Source organism: Rhododendron vialii, chromosome 9a (assembly GCF_030253575.1).
Source record: "Rhododendron vialii isolate Sample 1 chromosome 9a, ASM3025357v1".
NCBI classification, from domain to species: Eukaryota; Viridiplantae; Streptophyta; class Magnoliopsida; order Ericales; family Ericaceae; genus Rhododendron; species Rhododendron vialii.
Window position 1 is genome coordinate 5,544,302 of NC_080565.1, and position 18,061 is coordinate 5,562,362.

At 38.4% G+C, this 18,061-nt stretch overlaps 1 protein-coding gene across 5 annotated transcripts; it reads left to right on the forward strand.

The window, feature by feature from the left end:
- The first annotated feature begins 1,198 nt into the window (after positions 1 to 1,198).
- Positions 1,199 to 10,184, forward strand: LOC131300004 (uncharacterized). 5 transcript variants are annotated; one of them, XM_058325618.1, is made up of 13 exons: positions 1,199 to 1,451; positions 2,028 to 2,460; positions 3,123 to 3,338; positions 3,739 to 3,819; positions 4,048 to 4,143; positions 4,264 to 4,305; positions 4,529 to 4,564; positions 4,731 to 4,799; positions 6,568 to 6,774; positions 7,035 to 7,314; positions 7,983 to 8,176; positions 9,514 to 9,649; positions 9,745 to 10,184. In XM_058325618.1, exons 3-13 carry the CDS (start codon positions 3,240 to 3,242, stop codon positions 9,993 to 9,995), a joined length of 1,491 nt encoding a protein of 496 aa, XP_058181601.1. In that variant the 5' UTR covers positions 1,199 to 1,451; positions 2,028 to 2,460; positions 3,123 to 3,239; the 3' UTR covers positions 9,996 to 10,184. The 5 variants fall into 5 exon arrangements, with proteins under 5 accessions (XP_058181601.1, XP_058181600.1, XP_058181604.1 ...); XM_058325617.1 differs by having other exon boundaries at positions 2,028 to 2,455; XM_058325621.1 differs by having other exon boundaries at positions 2,028 to 2,455; positions 9,556 to 9,649.
- The last annotated feature ends 7,877 nt before the right edge of the window (positions 10,185 to 18,061 follow it).

The following is an 18,061-nucleotide window of genomic DNA, read 5'->3' on the forward strand; positions in this document are numbered from 1 at the left end:
CTTTCCGTGTCATTTTTTTACTAATTTCTTGAGAGACACCCTTAAAATCACATTCTGCACACATTGAACGGTTCGGATCATAAAAATTTGATCGGGAACTATGAGATTGAGATTTTGGGTGTTTTTTTAGGTGTTTTTTGGGATGTCCCTTGAACCGTCCCGTATATATATATATTGCATACCCATAAGTACATAGTCGTACTACATTAGTCTTTTCAAAAAATATATGTCCAAATAAGTCAAGTAAAAATTTAATGTCTACAAGCATCATGTACCGTTTCAATTAGTGGAAAACATAATAAGACTCCGTTCCGGAACCCAAAAAAACTCTTATTTTTTAAGAATATAATTTCAAACTCAAAAATTATAGGTTTATTGAAATCTAAAAACATGCAATATGGATCTTGTTTGGAAGATATCGATGAGATCTTTTATACAGTGCAAAAAAAATTGAAAAAATATTTTTTATTTACTTTATTTGTGAGTTTGAAAATGTAAAATAAATTGCTTATTTTTTAAAAAAATTTCTAGAATGGGGCTAAATCTTGTGGAAATTTAAGCCAAAATAGAGAGAGAGAGAGCGCGCGAGCAATTAAACAGTACTCCCTCCGTCCCTTTTTAAGTGTCTTGCTTCGTAACTCCAACTAATTAAAAAGACATCATCATTATACCTTTCACATCAACTTTTTCCTCCACTTTCCTTACTTATCCATCATCATTACACTTTTACTCACTTACTTTTCAAAATGGAATCTACTTTTAGGGACAAAATAGACAATACACCAACTTTTACCCACTAACTTTACAAAATGGACATTTATTAAGGGACAGCCCAAAATGAAATACTGGACACAAAATAAGGAACGGAGGGAGTAGTAGGATAGGCATAGAAAAAAAAGTGGGTAGGGGGATTGAACCCAGCAACTCTGTCCCTCTAATCATCTCTAGAGGGAGTACTACAAATACCCGATGTAGGTATAGTTTTTTTTTTCACTAGAATTTTCGAAAGCCGGGACACGTGACCCCACATGTCCTAACGTGGATTCGCCCCTGTGCATACATATATAGTAATGTCCATATTATGTGCATATGGGTGTTGTAGAACCCACCTCAAATGCAATATATCTATCATATACATATGAAAATTGTGGGGCCCATCTCGGATCATAAATAATTTGTAGCCATAGTTTTATGCCTTGGCTACAAAGGTGAGAAGAAAAGAAAAGAAAAATAAAGGATACAGAGAGAACGTGAGCGGAGAGCGAGAGAGAGACGGGAAAAAAGAAGAATCGAGAGAGAGCCTCTCAGCAAGGTTAAGGCTTGGTGGTCGATTGAAATTCAGAACCCTAGGGTTTCTGTTTTTCACCCAAATCCATTGCAAAGGTGCCATCTGTGATAGAAAAGCGGCGAGGATATGGCAGAGCTACCCAAACGCAGTCCTCCTGATGTTGGTAATATTTCGATTATTGTTAGTTGTTACTATTGTTGATAGATTCTTTTATCAGTATCTGAGATTGTGGTTTTGGCTATAATATCCTGATGATTGCGAGGTGATTGCATGCCTCGGTAATGATGGAAGGAAGGGGAAAAGAAAAATATTCCTTCCAAAGGGAGGTCTAACTCTTTCAAAAAATCCTTTGGCAGATCAAAGGAGAACCAATTTTATCACCAAATCAAACCATGTATCAAATTGTCTAGCTACAAACTTTGAAATTGTCACGTTTCACTCAAATTTGGTGATAACTTAAAAAAGGGTTGAAAATTACTTATTTCTATAAAAAATAATTAGAAAGAGTTTTTTGAACTGTGTTGGAAATTTAACAAAATGATTGGATGAAAGAAAGGCGTAAGGATTGAAGCGCATAATGAAGCTCAGTACACTCCGTTTAAGTCTCCATATTAGGTCCAGTCATCTTTTGCTTATAGTATGTGAAATTTTATTTCAAACTTGTCGGTTTGTTGGCATTGGAGATAGATATCGTCTCTTAAGACTTAAGCGTGATCTATTTTTGGAATTGGATTCATAGGATTGAAGTTTTGTTCATCACTGTCGACTGGAAGTGCTGGAGCCACCCCTGGATTATCTGGCCAGCTGTCTTCTAAATCTATTGTTTCCGCATCCACATGTCATAAACACCTGTCGACTTCACCTGGTAATGAAGAATCGTGCAAGCTAATTCGGGAGGGAGCTTTTCATGGTAAAATAATCAATGGCAGGATGTCAAGGTATGTTCTTTAGTCTTAGTATTGTCATATCCATCTTGTGTCGTGGTCCACACTCACTGGTTGATCCATACATCGCAACAACCGTTCTTTTTTCTTATTCATTTTTTTTCTGTGTCGTTATCTCTTTTTGCATCTCTACGGAGATGGCTGGCTTGAAAAACTTTGGCTTGAAAAGCTTAAACAAGTCGCTTCACAAGATAAAAGCAGCGGCAAGGTCGCATTGGAAGGGGTAAGGTTCATACACATTCTACAATGTCTTTTAATCATCTCTCCCAACAGTACTCTCTCTTGCCTGCGTGTGCCCCTATAATTGGTTATCTACCATATTTTGAACTTGCAATTTTGCGCTTGTAAAAATTAAAGAACTTGCATGGTCTGGGCTCTTGCTGGCACAACCCTAGTACATATTTGGTGAAAAGAGAAAGAAAGAGAGTATAAATTCTGTGAATGTGCAGATTAGTACTTATTATAGTGTTCCTCTTCTATTGACCATTGTTCCTCTTTCCGCTTTAATTTATGCTTGCTTATGCGTCAACATTATTTCTTATCTTGTTGATATTGGCCTATTGGGTTTATTATTTGCAATTTCTATGGTTTATTTGAAATGAATCTTGGTTGCTTTTCTTCTTTCCTTTTAACTTATCTTCCCCTCTTGTTCGAAATGCTTGTAATGTGTTGAAAACCATCCGCCAAGCTTGTACAATGTGCTGTTTGGTTTTTATGTTCTTTTAAGCTATCAACTATCTCGTTTATTGAAGTAGCAATCGAAATTTTTAAACAGAGTCTAGAATGATAGACATTGATGTTATACGAGAGGTGCATCTTAGTTTGATGCTCAGGCCTTTCTTGTGGCTTTGACTAAGTTTTGCACTTCAATAATCTTGGATTTGCCTTAGGATTCTATATTCTCGAGCCTTGAAGATAGAGGAGGCGAGGAGCGGGTTGTCATAGCTGCTAAGGGGGCTGCGTTCTTAGCATATGGAAGTTTCTCACGCATTTGTTGGACTACACCTATGGAGGTGGTGTTCGCAAAAGACCCAGATGCATTATATCATGTGCAGTGGGAGGTTTTGAAGGCCCTTATGAAGCTTGCATTGGTTGTTTATGATTTGGTAAGAATTCTACTGAGCAAGCCTGGGATTACCTTCATTAAGATATTCCTCTTGTGGATTATTTAGTTATTTTCACATTAAACTGCATGCTGCTTTTTATATACATAAGTATCCTCTACATGTTTTCATATCACCCAAATGCCATCACATGTTCTTTACCAAGTGCATAAATAGATTAGATTGTTAGGGCTGCGTCTTCCTGACCTTTCTCTAGTTTATGTGTTCTTTCTCATGTGTTAATGTGTGTAATTGGCATTGCCCTTTCGCTTTCATTCCTCCTCCACCTTTCCTTGTTGTCAGCCTACACGGATACGTGGCATTACCTTCACTTTGTATTTTTCATTTAGCTTTCTTTTGGAAGTGCCTCACTGATTGTCCTTAATTTCTGCTCCTTTTGCAGGAAGATTTTATCCGAATGGCTTATCAGGAAGAGATGAATGCTGAACGTCTGGAGTTAATGGATTTATTGAGCTCATACAAGGTTTGTGTGCCTCTGGAGTCTGGATCCCGAGATGCAATATTTGGCTGTGGCTCATTAGATAGAGTAAAACTTTTATAGTTGACATCCATATTTAAGCTTGATTTTAGTTTGTTGATATGTGCTATTGCGCTAGCTTGATTTGAAGAAGAAAAAAATGAAAAAAGCGGAAAAATAACTGAATCAAGGATTTTAGTAATTTGAGACTGTAGCTTTTATGTTTCACTATAGACTGCGGATGAAGCTGTACTGGCCATTGTGGATCAGGAGGAGACGATGGAAGATTTCTGCCTTCTTTGTGAAAGTGATGTTAATGATATATTAGAGGTAACTGCTACAACTGCGACTGGTAGACACTGCTTATACTCTGCACTCACTGCAACTCTGTAATAATCGCAGACTTATTCTGTGGCTATATGACTGTTTTATGATAATGTATTTGTGCAGCAACGGATAATTATGGCGGACTCTGATCAGAAGATCCACGAGGTAAATGTTCTTTTGGTCATTTTCTGTTTACATGGTTCCTGGTTTTTTACCCTTTTTTTTGTGTTGATAACTCGGTATCTGGCCCACAAGACCAACTAATCCGGGGGAATGGCAATGGCCTAGGCACACTAAAATTTGCTTCATATTTGAACCAATTTGTATCTGAAAAAGTTGGTTATTGTGCACTGGGCATTTGTGATTTGTCTCCCATTTATTTGACTAGGTATGCATGGCTGAGAGCAACGGTGGGATGTTGGAGGTATCTCATGAAACCCTCTGGATTTGACCTTAAAATCGGACCCGTATAATTACATGCATTAATGTTGCTCCTTTTTGTTGTTTTTCCACTGTTCTATTAATTAGGTTCGTTTTTCATAATCAATCAGTTATCCAATGCTTCGCTGATACGATTTGTATGGATGTAGGATGGATTTGTATCTGACGTCTTAGTGGAATGGACCATTTTTCTCATGAAGCAGTATCCACCGTTGAAGGTAGTGGGAGTCGCTTATGATTTGTTGGTAGTGGGAGTCGCTTATGATTTGTTTCTTGAAGTAATATTCTCGGCTACTTTTAGCAAAACTGTTAGCACAATATGGAACTGTTGTAGATTCAAATTACAAAATACGTGTGCTAATTGAATGTCAAACTTAATATGTTAGACACAGATCTCATCCCTTTGTGTGTGGGTTGAGTGTCCGTCCGATAGGGATATGTTACATTTGAAAGATTCCATGGAACATAGACCTCAGATAATACAGGTAAAAAATTATTCATAGTCGGAAAGTAAAGTGGATTGCGACAATCATCACCAGACGTAAACTTGCTTTTTTGGGGCGGTTCAAGATAATTTACTCATTCTGTTTACCTTTCTTCAGTGAAATATTTTACCAAAGGCTTGCAGACAAAGTTGTCAAAATCTTTATTGAATTGAGGATTATGACAAAGTTGGTGCAAATCTATAGGTGAATATAGTTGGTAATTGCTCGATTCGCGATTTGATTCGTTATTACATTCCATGCAATTGTCGAAAATGTTGTGTTTGACACCTTCACAATGTTTTCAGCTCTTTTCCATTGAAGAGAAATTCAAGAATATGACTTCATAGAGGGTTTAGTAGGAAAATGAACAATATCCACGCATGATTGTTGGTCATTTGGTGGTTTGAGGATTTATAGAATCCTGACAGACATGATTGATTGATTCTTAACCTGTTTTCATCTTCAACCCTAAAAATTGTCGAAGTACGTCTTTGGATGATTTTTCAGGGCAAAGAACTTGTAGGTACGACTTATTATGTTATTTATCTAGGACCGCGAATTATCTATTGCCGTTGACATTTATTATCTGATATAGATGAGAGCCGAAAGCTCGTCTTATGATTTCCTTTCTTCCTTTAATTCATGAATGAAGTATAATCACTTATGTAATATGGGATCATAGATCAAGCCGATGCAAGCGAAGTCCCGCATTGATGTGGAACCAAAGTAAAATGTTGTATATAAAGTGTAAGGGCAGCCTCACCTCAATGGCTAGCTTTTGGGGAGAGTTAAACCCAATACCCTTTATAAAAGGCGTGTTGCCTTCATCCCACATCTTCTGTGATATAAGCTAGACAAAAAATTTCAAGGTTTAAGCTTCACATCATTTTTTTTTTTGATTTTTTCTGATGTAAAAATGCCCAGATGTATGCCACATCTGATCAAAACATTCCAATTCAGAATTTGGTTAAATTTGATTCATATCACAATTCACGATTTGACAAGGATGGTTACCTATTAGTCGGGTAGTTTGCACGTCATCCACACAATGTTGGATTGGTCCTTGAGTTCGATGTACAATCCTGTTATCCATCGGCCATTTTTTTGCATGTGGCTCATGTCATGGTGGTTAAACTGATTTCCTTTTCAATCCCCTGGACATTTAAAAGAGAACAGAATAGGGTTCGGATGTTCTCATTAAGTACGCTTGGGCAACAATGATTGGCTCTTGTGATAATTGTATGCTTATAGAGTGCTACGGTGTGGCTCTTTAAATTGTGTATATTGGGGATAGCCATTTCGCTAGTTTGCAATTTGGATGGACATTGAACTTTACCATAAGAGTAGAAAGCTGTACTATTCTAAATATAATGTGTCTACAGTGTGATCCGTAGTGATTGGTGTTGATATATTTCGTTGAGGCTAATGGTTAGCACATGAAACTGTTTGCTTATCTGGTGCCTATATATCTCGGGTTTATTTGTTTCGTCTTTCTGACCAGAGGGATTGTGCACTACACATAGCGATGGAATTGGCTTGGGGCAAGTGTTGTTGCTTAAGGGAAACTCTATTGCTCGAATCCTGGGGGCTCTTCAATTTCAAGCACCTAAACCGTCTCATGCCTGACGTCCCATTTGTTGAACTTGATAGCCTTACAGGTGAAATAGATAAAGCCATGATCGATTTAATAGGGTGGAAAGTGCTCGAGGTAATTCCATTTGCTTGTAGAGCTTACTGTTGCTGTAAGAAAAAGGTGCACTTCTTCTGACACTCTCAGACAAACGAGGATTATCGAGTGTTGGATGTGTGCACTTTTTCCTACACACTCTTCTGTAGTTTCAATATTTGTCTGTTTTGTGGTTTTCGGATGTCATGTTATACATGAGAGAAGGGGCTGTATATATATCTCCTGAAGGACTATGATTGTGTTGACTACCTGTAATTTGTTTATACATTTTCCTTTCGCAGTTAGGTAAGTCCATGAAATCAGCTACATCTCCCTTGCGGTCAAGCGTCTTTGGGACTTTCACAGAAGAGGTCATTGAGGTTGTTGAACATGCTGACTGTGAAAGAAGGGTTGAAGGGCATCGTTTTATCGGCACACATCATCTTTTGTTGGGCCTGGTTCGCACCAGGATTAGGCAAAGTGTGTTGATGTTTGCTCAGTTAGGGCATGGTTGCAAGGAACCTACACGTTATCCGGCATCTTACATCTATCGAGTAGCTCGAAATATAGCTCGCTGTTCTGGTAAGCCTCTCTTGCTTCACATCATGATTCACTTGGAAGCACGTACACCTTGCCGGAGGTGACGAACCATTGTCGGACACGTAGCGGCGTCTGGATACGTGTCCCGATGTGCAAATCAGAAGCGTATGATAGCCTCCTAATTTTTTTTCTCTATACTAGTACGCCAACTGGACACGCTTGGACATTCTATAATGATGGGACGCTCTCATGACATGCTTAGGGCGCTGTTAGGACGGAGTTGTTATTTTGTTTGTTGTAACATTTTTATGATTATTATAATGGGAAATTTGAACGATGTAATCACATCTGTGCATCATGAAATATAAGCAATTTTGATAGTTGGACAGGTTTCATTGTTTTTTTCTCAAAACACCCTTCAATGAGAATGTTAGATTTTATTTTTAAACGAGCCCCCCGCGTGGTGTCCTCCAATTTTTGGAAATTTTCGTGTCAGCGTGTCGGTGTCGTTGCATGCCCTTGTTGTTGCTACTTAGCTACTTTAGTTAGGAATTGCCACTGTGGTGGCCTGTGGTTAAAAACTGTCATTTGTCGTTTTCTTCGTTTTGTGTTTAGTGGCGCTTCTTTATAAGGTTTCATCAATTCGATTTTGTTACGTAGTAGATTCAATCTATTGAATTTTGTGTGCTCTGTGTGTAAATATGTTGTAGGTGAAGATAAAATAGATCTTGAGCACCTGTTTTCAGCAATTATGTTCACAAACCTTGTGACGGATGAACTGGCGTACGAAATATATGAGGTCTTATTGAGCGATGTTTTGTCGTTGCGATCGAAAGTCCTCATCCTTGGCTATATCTGCAAGGATAAAGTTTTGGGAGCTGCTATTCCATACCCTGATTGTGAGGTAATGATATCTTTCATGTTCTGCTGTATCTACCTGTAAGTTTGCCCCTCAATCCTCATCCATGAGGTAATGATATCGTGTTTGGTTTTTTGGTTTTCATTGGATGCCAGTTATCTATTTATCTTGCTGTTAAGATGCTCCAAGCTAGAGGTGGCAAATGGACGGGTTGAAACGGGTTGCGGGTCAAATATGTGTGGGTTAAATACGGGTCAATGGTAGGCAAGTTGAAATGGGTTAGGCCGAATGTGGGTCAAAGTCAAATCCAAACCCGACCTGTTCTTTTCTTTTAAAAGTCAGTTAATCACCAATATTAAATCTCTACTGTCACCTATTGCGTAAAAGCTAATACAATCCATGGTTTTGAGGACATGTGTTTATGCTGCTTCTGATATAGAAAGCCGTGGAAAAAGTAAAATGAAATGCATAAGATGCACTTTGCTATATATTTTTTAGATGAGCAATGATACACAACTTCACAGTTGTATTCGGAATATAGTGTTTTAAAACACAATACATGTGGAGGAGAAAATTTCCTTTTAATTCCTATCCCAAGTATTGGTGACCACTTGGTCTGTTGACTTTTGTTTGTGGACTTGGATCAAAGGACGGTGATTTTGGATTAAAAATTATGAGCGGCTTTTTTTTTTGCAGTCTTTTTTACTTATTTTTGTCTTTTTGAAAAAAAATTATGAGTTTCGATCACAATTTTTAACTTTTTCGATACCTCTGGTCGAGACGAATCAATAAGTCACAAAAGTTTGACGCAAAAACAAACAAATGCAAAAAAAAAAATTGAATAAGACAAAAAAACAAGAGTCACTTGACTTGTTAATCCAAACCCACACTCAATCTGAACAAACTAAATTAACTGATCATTGTAATTCAATTTTATTATTAAAGTAAGATCTGAGGATGAATAGACTTGCTTTCTTCTAATTGAGATCACTATGGAGATAGGATTTAAGGACCTGTTAGTGGAATACCAATCATGATCACACTAGTATTCCTTCTAGCTGTGACGGTAGAAATCGTCTTGGAAAGCCCTGGGATGGGTTTTTTTTAAGTTGGACCCATTTTCAACCCATGTAAATATGGGTTGAACCCATATTAACATGTGGGCGGGTTGGGTTGGGTTATAAGTGGGCGGATTTGGGTGGGTTCAAAATTATGGGTTGAGATTGTCACCTCTACTCCATGCCATTGTATCTGGCTTTTTTATGGGTTGCTTAAAACGTGTCTGATATCACAGCTGGTTTGTCTCTGTATCCTCGTCTTATCCCCACTTGAATGTTCACAGAGGATTTGTGATACTAGTGTGGTGCTTTTCATTTTTCCAGAAATTATTTGGAGAATTGATGTGCTCTTTCCCCTTGTTGAAGGTATTGAAGGGGTTTTCAACCTACAGCTTAGCCTACGGCGAAAATGAATGGAATGCTGAGTTGAGTGGTAAAAGAGTTGACGATTTTTTCGAAGGTGAGAAAGCAACATGTTTTTTGTTTCTCGTTCCTCTTTTCTTACCACTCTTTAATAGTTCGATATTCATGTAAAAATGTGTTGTTTTGCCTTAGGTGTAAACAAGTTTATTAGAAGAGAAGAGAGATTGTCCACGTATTGCACAGTTACACGGGGAAGGACTGTAGAGGGCAGTGTTTGGAAATTTGTAACATGCATTTCTCGCTCCTGGGAGTCAACTTGCAATTTGCTTCCCATCCTGCGAGAGAATGGTGCGGAACAGGGGTCGGAAGAGGGGGAGGATGGAGAAGCTACAAGGAGCGAGTACGACGTGAGTGGTGGTTTGGTGCTAAATGTTGATCGATAGTTTTGTGAAGTCTAAGTTCTGGGTTTGCCGATCATTTGTTGCTGAAACTGAAAAGTCTCCCTTGCTCTAGTTCTTCTTAGGCTTTCGCCTTTTATGTTAAGTCTTAAATTATTGCATGGAACATACTTTTTATTCGATGCTTGGTAACATTCCAATTATTAGTTCTAGTGGTTTGTTGGGTTGTTTCAATTAGTTCTGGTGGTTTGTTCGGTTTGCTTGGTAACATTCCAATTAGTTCTAGTGGTTTGTTGGGTTGTTTCAATTTGTCCTGGTGGTTTGTTCGGTTTGTTTGTTCGTTCGCTCGTTGGTTGGTTTGATTAGTTCTTGTGGTTTGTTCTGTTTGTTTGATTAGTTTAATACTATGTGATCTCTTTTGCTACTTGGGTAAAGTTGGTATTATTTTATTCTTTTTCTAGTAGCAATGTAATCATTTTTGGAGTTGAAAACTCTCGTTTTTGGCACAGGCTTGAATGTGTTGAGTGCGGGCGTATCAAGACTTGTAGCGCCTAACTTTGAGCGAAGATTGTCGTGAATCTTGACTTCTAACTTGTAGGCCGATTGTGTGTGATCCAAATGGTAAAGATCACAAATGGTCCGTTGTTTGTTACACAGTTGTGGACTTAAAATTTCCTAGTCGTATAGGAAATGGAACGTAAAGCGTCGTGAATTTTATTACACCGTGATAATAAAGTTGGTCCAAGAAAAGTAAAAGATCCAAACTATTTGATGAAGTAAGTTTGAATGGGGTTAAGTACAAGGTATTTGGATATGTCTACTTTGCTGAAAGTAGAAAAATATTTTGAAGTACTGGACTTTGAATGATGCTGGGCCGTTTTCCATCTTGTTTTCTGCTATTTATAGGCGAGATCCCAGTTTGCAAAAATATGGAAATCAACTGCCGCCTCCTCCGAAAATGGAAGTGTCCCATGCATGCTACACACCCACGACAGCTAGCGGCAGTTAATCAAGATCATGGGTAGTAGTTGTTGCTTGCCCATTTACCCCATTTTCCTTAATCCGTGGAAGCAACTGATAATAGGATCGAACTAATCTCCATGGAACAATTATTCAGTGTATCTCGCTCCACTTGAATTTTAATTAATCGGGCCTTGCTCCAAATCATAAAATAAATGTGACCCATTAATTTCTTAGCCCGAGAAATTCTTGAATATCGACCCAATTTAATTAACAATTAATTAAATGGTCCTCCAGCGCTGATCCAAAGTTTGGTGCCAAAAAGGGATATAAACATTGCCTCCGCACCTTGATTCTTTACTTTTATGATCAAGGCGTGTATAAAAGAAAACACTATTTTTGTCATCCAAACAGTCATCTGAATCCTGTTGTAGCACATCTTTTTTTGTTTGCCTTGCCTATGGACTTGGTAGGCATTTTTATACTCCATTCAGGCCTATGACAATATGAGGTCTGTCTTCAGGCCTGAACCATGAAAGGCCCGACAAAAAGGCCTAAAAATACGTTGAAAGGCCTGAACTTCTTCTTGGAATGCTTATAAATGAGGCTCAGGCCTAAAGAAAGAGCTTAAAGAGCCTTCATACTAGCAAAAAGGCCTGCTTACGCCAATATGAGGCATGCGTTCAAGCATGCGTTCAAGCATGGTTGTAGAGAAGCCATAGAATCATGAAAAATGCCTGGTAAGGACTAAAAATAGATTAGAAGGCCTGAACCTCTGCTTTGAACTTTCAGGTCTGCTCAACGAAATGAAAAGGCCTTCACCTCTGCGGAAAAGGCCTAGTAAAACTCTGATAGGGCCTGCTCAATGACTGATAGGCCTTGGCCAAACATTATACAGATGTTTGTTTGTCCTTTGAAGGACTTTTCATTGGCTACTTAGCCCTTTTTACAACCATGATATTTTTGTATAAGCCAAGTAAATAAGACCCGCTTTTGATGTGCCCCATAAATCCATTGTGGGTGTAGTTCCACAACTTGAAGGCCTACAGTTGGCCTATGCTTGTAATGCCTTTTGGCAGTTTGGACAATACCGAAAAGGACTTCATCAATTGGGGGAGGAGGGGGATCTGCGATTATAAATGAATCATGATCAAGCATTGGAGTGTTGTTGATTTCCTCTTCTTCTTTTTGTTCCTCTCGTCCTAGAACGAGTGGAATGTGCAATTCAGACCTGGCCTCATGGCTGATGGCACAACTAGATCGTTCCTAACTTGCATCACTACCCAGGAGTGAATCTGAACGTTGTAGCCCTTTAGACGCTTGAGACAATTTTTTAGATGAGAGAACGAGTTGATCTTGCCTCATGGCTGGATTTTTCATGTTTTGGCCTATCGCAGGTCTGAGATCTTGCTCCTCTTGCATTGCAACAGACCTATCTTTTTGCCCATTTGGGCATGGAAATAGCTTACTACCCAGAAGTTTTTGAAAAATTCCTGAATGTTGGCTGTTGCGATCGGGCCTGAAACTGGTGGCACGATCTGTATCATCCAGGCCTTGTTGTTTAGGAATCCTCAAAGGCTTGAACTGGGACTTTTGCCCCCCAAGTCCAATTCTTTGGCCTCTTTGCCCCCGAGTGCGGGGCTATTTGATGTAGAGGCCTGATAGAAGATCGGTGGAGGTGACAATACCTTCCTTACTCCCATCTGGTTCTGATCGTTGCCAAAGATTCCGAATTGGGAAAATATTTGTTGTTGAGGGATAGGCGGTAATCTCTCTTTGATTGTAGCAACCAAGTCATGGATTGCTAGAGTCCAGGCTCCAAGGACTGAGTGAACGACTGCGATATGGACTGCGTAACATCATGTGAAATCTCATGTCCTGGCATAAACATATAATTCTTGATGGTGTCCTAGCGTCATTCAGGTCCGCACACTGATTTGAGAAGCGGCCTCCTCGAGCAATGGAACGTTAACAACAACTCCTTCAGGACTGCTTGGCGGATCCATGTGTGGCAGATCTTGCTGCTGTTACTGTCCTTTCTCCGACGGCATGATAAAAACCCTTTAAACGACTAGGGTCCCACCAGGCATGCCATTGAAAACTCTCGTTTTTGACACAGGCGTGAATGCGCTGAGTGCGGGTGTGCCAAGACTTGTAGCGTCTAACTTTGAGTGAAGATTGCCGTGAATTTTGACTTCTAACTTGTAGGCCGGTTGTGTGTGATCCAAAGGGTAAAGATCACAAGTGGTTCGTTGCTTGCCACACGGTTGTGAACTTAAAATTTCCTAGTCGTATAAGAAATGGAACGTAAAGCGTCGTGAACTTTAGAACACTGTGATAATAAAATTGGTACAAGAAAAGTAAAAGATCCAAACTACTTGATGAAGTAAGTTCGAATGGGGTTGAGTACTCGATACTCGTATATGTCTACTTTGCTGAAAGTAGGAAAGTGTTTTGAAGCATTGGGCTTTGAATGGTGCTGGACCCATTTTCCATCTTGTTTTCTGCTATTTATAGGCGAGATCCCAGTCTGCAAAATCATGGAAATCAACTGCTGCCTCCTCCGAAAATGGCCAAGTGTCCCATGCATGTTACACACCCAAGACAGCTAGCGGCAGTTAATCAAGATCATGGGTAGCAGTTGTTGCTTTCCCGTTTACCCCATTTTCCTTAATCCTTGGAAGCAACTGATAATAGGGTCGAACTAATCTCCATGGAACAATTATTTAGCGTATCTCGCTCCACTTTAATTTTAATTAATCGGGCCTTGCTCCAAATTATAAAATAAATGTGGTCCATTAATTTCTTAGCCCGAGAAACTCTTGAATATCGACCCAATTTAATTAACAATTAATTAAATGGCCCTCCTGCGCTGATCAAAAGTTTGGTGCCAAAAACCGGTATAAACAGGATCCTTGCTACAATTGAAGGTTTTTTGTGATTTTAATTTCTTTTGTATCCATTTTTCCTTTCTTCGTGTACCCAATTGAGCATGTGCGTGTACCCAATTGAGCATGTGCGTTAGCAATGTCATAAACAGGAATGCTGAACACTTTTGCTCTTTCAATATAGGTATCCAGTACCTGATCTCTACATGCTTGGTAAAAATCTTTAGTGAAAAATCCATTTTGACTGATAATTCTAAGTCATCAATTAACCTTAACGAAGAGTTTTTGTAACACCCCGTCCCACATCGGAAGTCTACATGGATGATCTTGGGCATATAACAAACCTTGTGGGCTACTACTAGTACCTTGTGCTTAAGCTTTTGGGCCATGTGGTGTGGCTTGTGGATCAAAATCAAGGTATTGGGCCAGTAGTTTGCTTGGGGCGTTACAGTTTCAACATCTTTCAACATCTAACTCCTTCACTGGATAGTATTTTCATTTCTTTTCTAATTGATACGCAAGTCTTTTGACGCAATTCGAAAGGGGGATGTAAGTTGCTGTAGAAAGATTTCCTTAATACTTGAATATAAGCTGATCAATAGTTTGGACTTAAGTGGAAGATTGTTAATTCCACCAAAGAATAGCTGAATACACTTTAAGTTTTTAGGTTTAATGTTTGTGTTTTCTCCTCTCCCTCTCTTTTTTTTTTTTCAATTACTTTGTACACACATCTAGTGGAACAAAGAACTATCTTAATGGCTAACAAAATGCTTTTGTTTATATGCTAATCGAATTCATGTTATTTCCTATACCAATGAAAGTTTGGCTGTGTAGGAAATTTATTAATGATCTTCATGGGATTTTTATGGCAATCACTGCTGAGGTAGTTGTTGTCTCTGTGCATTAGCAGGAAAATTAGAATTGTATCAGTATCTTATGAATCTAAGCAAGGATTCATATTGGGTATCGAGGTATGTAGCTGTGGTATGATCTTTTCATTAGCCCGTTTAGGCTGCTCTAGACCTCTAGAGACAGGGCTCATATTTTGTATAACAATCTCTCCATATATATTTTCCCTGACTGCAATGCTATTCAATTTCGACCTCTTCATGAATGGAATTTTTGCATTTTTTTTTTGTTCTTCCTTTTCTCCATGTATTTGTTACTGACTCCAACTCACTACATGTTCGATGTAATGTCCCACTATATATATGTAGATGTCATTGCTTTTTTGACAAATTGGTTGTTGCTTAAAATTTTTTTTTTACAATGTTGGTAAAAGAGATCAACTTTGCCCAAGTAGCAAAAGAGATCACAGTTGAACTATTTTTTTCCTTCGATTCACAAGGGGTTTGTGACTGTGGGCTAACTGTGACAAGTGGTTCAAAGTTCAAACCTTTTTCACACAGTTGAATGGCAAGGCTTCTTCGGAACGCTTTCTTTCTCAATCACACTCTCTTCGCCCCACAGGTAACCCAATATACTGTTTAGATAGTATCTGGGACAGTAGTATAGTTTTCTGGTTTTTCGAAAAGCCACTAAGGAAGTACTCAAGATGTGAAATTAAACCGGTGGACTGACTATATAATATTTTTTAATGCAAGTTTCTGGTGGAATGAGTCATTCTAGGGATTATCTTTTAGTACCTGTCTCTATTATAAATTTCCCATTTGATATCTTTGAGTCAGTTGATATTATCTTCCAATGCTCAACTTGGGTAAAAGGGACCAATAGGAATTTATCATGTCTCACCTCCTTGGTGATATGCTATCATGTACTCTTCTTTTTGCTGCTTAACTTGACTGTTTGACGTTTAGCAAAAAAAACTTGACTATTGACGACACACTTTGCAAATGTGTGAAGGATGTCAACTTAGCCTTTAATTCCTTCCAAATGTCTATGGTCTTCCACTCAAATAACACCGCAACAACTTGCCAACATGGATAACGTGACTATTTTTGGCTAGGCAAAATGTTCTATTGATATTGTAGTGAAACATATTGCTTTCATGTGAACTTGGTTGATACTGTACATGCTCCGTAGTGAACTTCACTTGGTATTAACTCAATTGGTTGATACAGCAGTAGCAGGACTCCAACATTGCATTATGCTAACTATAGGTTTCCCCCATAATGATATTGAAGCATCATAATGATTTGGTTGGTTGTTTACTTGCAAACGTATGCTGTAGCTTTGGATTAGACTTAATTATAAGAAGGAAATGGGTGACACATAATTGAGATTTAGTCACACTTCTGAAAATTGGGATTCCTTCAATGGCATAGTCACATAAGGAACATCTTGCTATTAACATTCAATCCTGGCACACCCTATCTACATTGTCGGTTTTTGTGCTCACCCTATCTATATGATTTTTACATGATTCTGACTGGAATTTTTTCTCTACTACAGCTGCTGTGAAATAGAGCAATTGGACAAAGAGGTATTCCACATTTACATCAAAGAGGTCAATAATGCAAATGAAATATTTTGAAGTGTGCAGCTCCAGGTATTTTGGTTTGGGTGATATGATGTCAATGTAATACTTCCAATGAGAAATGGATTAAATTATTGCTTATAAGCACATAAAGAAAGAGTGTGATCTCTGTTTTGTATTATTTTCATTGGTATTGTCATTGATTTTGTGAATGCAAAAGTTAGAGATTGATAATTTTTTTTTTCTTTAATTTGTTGATTCAAGTTAATCAGGTCAATGAATATGCGTGGGCTATTGCTTTTCGCATTGTTGGAATCGTTGGATTGGGGGTGTAGATATTACACGTGAGCCTAGTAATGATTTGCATGTGCAGATTATTCGAGCCGTGCCTTCAGGCACGGACATGCGCTAGTCAATAAATAATGCATAGTCTCCTACTTAAGTTTTATCAATTTATTTTTGTACTTCTATTTCCAAATAATAAACATACAAATAGATATTTAAGAATTTCTAATCATTTCTTTAAAAAAATTTGATATGACAACGTTCGGTGGTGGTGATAATATCACTTTGCCTAATGATTTTTTGGAAGATGACCACTTTGTTGAACTACAATCCGTGAAGAATCCGAACATTGGAAATGTGTCGCAAAATAAATCTTGTCAAACTCTCAGCTCTTGGTATAGCAGTCCAATTGAGTCATGTGAAGGCATGACATTTGATTATCTTCGTCTTGGACAAGATTTAAGTTCATTTGGAGTTAAAGCTACGACTATGGTAATTGAATACCTATTGATTCGTTTCGAAGAAAGGGATCTAAAAAGTTAAACAATTTAATCAAAATTTTAAAAAGTTAACTAAAGAATGAATAGTCCAAAACAGACAATTTTTTTTGGAGTATCGTTGTCTTCAATTTTTATTCCGCTTAATGCATAGTTTTTTACTTCTTTAAGATTCTTCCGTTCGAAACGAAGCAATAGTTCACAAAAAATTAAAGCAAAACTAAAAAGCGATTTTTTTTGACTAATCTGAGGGACCAATTCCATTGTCCACTTGGGGACCCAATTAAAGTCGGGTACAAAGCACCGTATGGGTCTGAGTGTCCTTCACCTCCTTACGAGGTTTCTAATTGCCAAAGATTCTCTAGTTTCTTTCAACCCGCACATGATACGCACAACAGCTAAGTGTATAGAATCCTTAAAAGAAGGTTTACCCAAATGGTTAATGACCCAATAAATCTCAGAAGTCCATTGCTGCAATCTCCCGAAGATGAACGGCGGGGCTAATCGATATGTCGAAGCTGTGGGATGTAAAAATACATCGGCAGGGGAGTGTTCCTCCTTGGAGGGAAGCACCCGCGCGAGCAGTGGTGGACGAAGCGAAAGCGAGAATGTCGGCTTGAGTAACACAAACATTGGTGAGAATCCAATGCCCCCAAAACCTAAGGGTTCCTCCACAAAGTTTGTCCACGGAGGGTGAGTCACAGCCTAAGATCAGGTCGAAAGGCGTAGTTAATGGACAATTGGTAAATATTGTTGTACTATCCCTTCTTGGTCCTGAGGGACGGAGGAGGCTAGGTTAGCCAAAAGAAGTATAATTGAAAAAGAAGTGATTGTGATCTTCATCTTCGAAATTGCAGAGGACACAGAGAACTAACCATTTGGAGAAGCGAAATTTGAACATGACTTCGAGAAACTTTATTTACCGATGAAGAAAACATCCCTTGTGAATGATACAAACGGATTTGGATTAGTTACGGATTCAGTGAGGGAAAATGAAAAAAAAACCTCGGAATATTGTAGTGCCGTCTCTTTCTTTCTTTCATT

Excerpts from the sequence above, each read along its gene's own strand:
- LOC131300004 (XM_058325618.1), top strand. The coding sequence starts at position 3,240 with ATGGAGGTGGTGTTCGCAAAAGACCCAGATGCATTATATCATGTGCAG. Across the intron at positions 4,306-4,528 it reads CTGATCAGAAGATCCACGAG|GTATGCATGGCTGAGAGCAA; the intron begins GTAAATGTTCTT and ends TTATTTGACTAG. Across the intron at positions 6,775-7,034 it reads TAGGGTGGAAAGTGCTCGAG|TTAGGTAAGTCCATGAAATC; the intron begins GTAATTCCATTT and ends TTCCTTTCGCAG.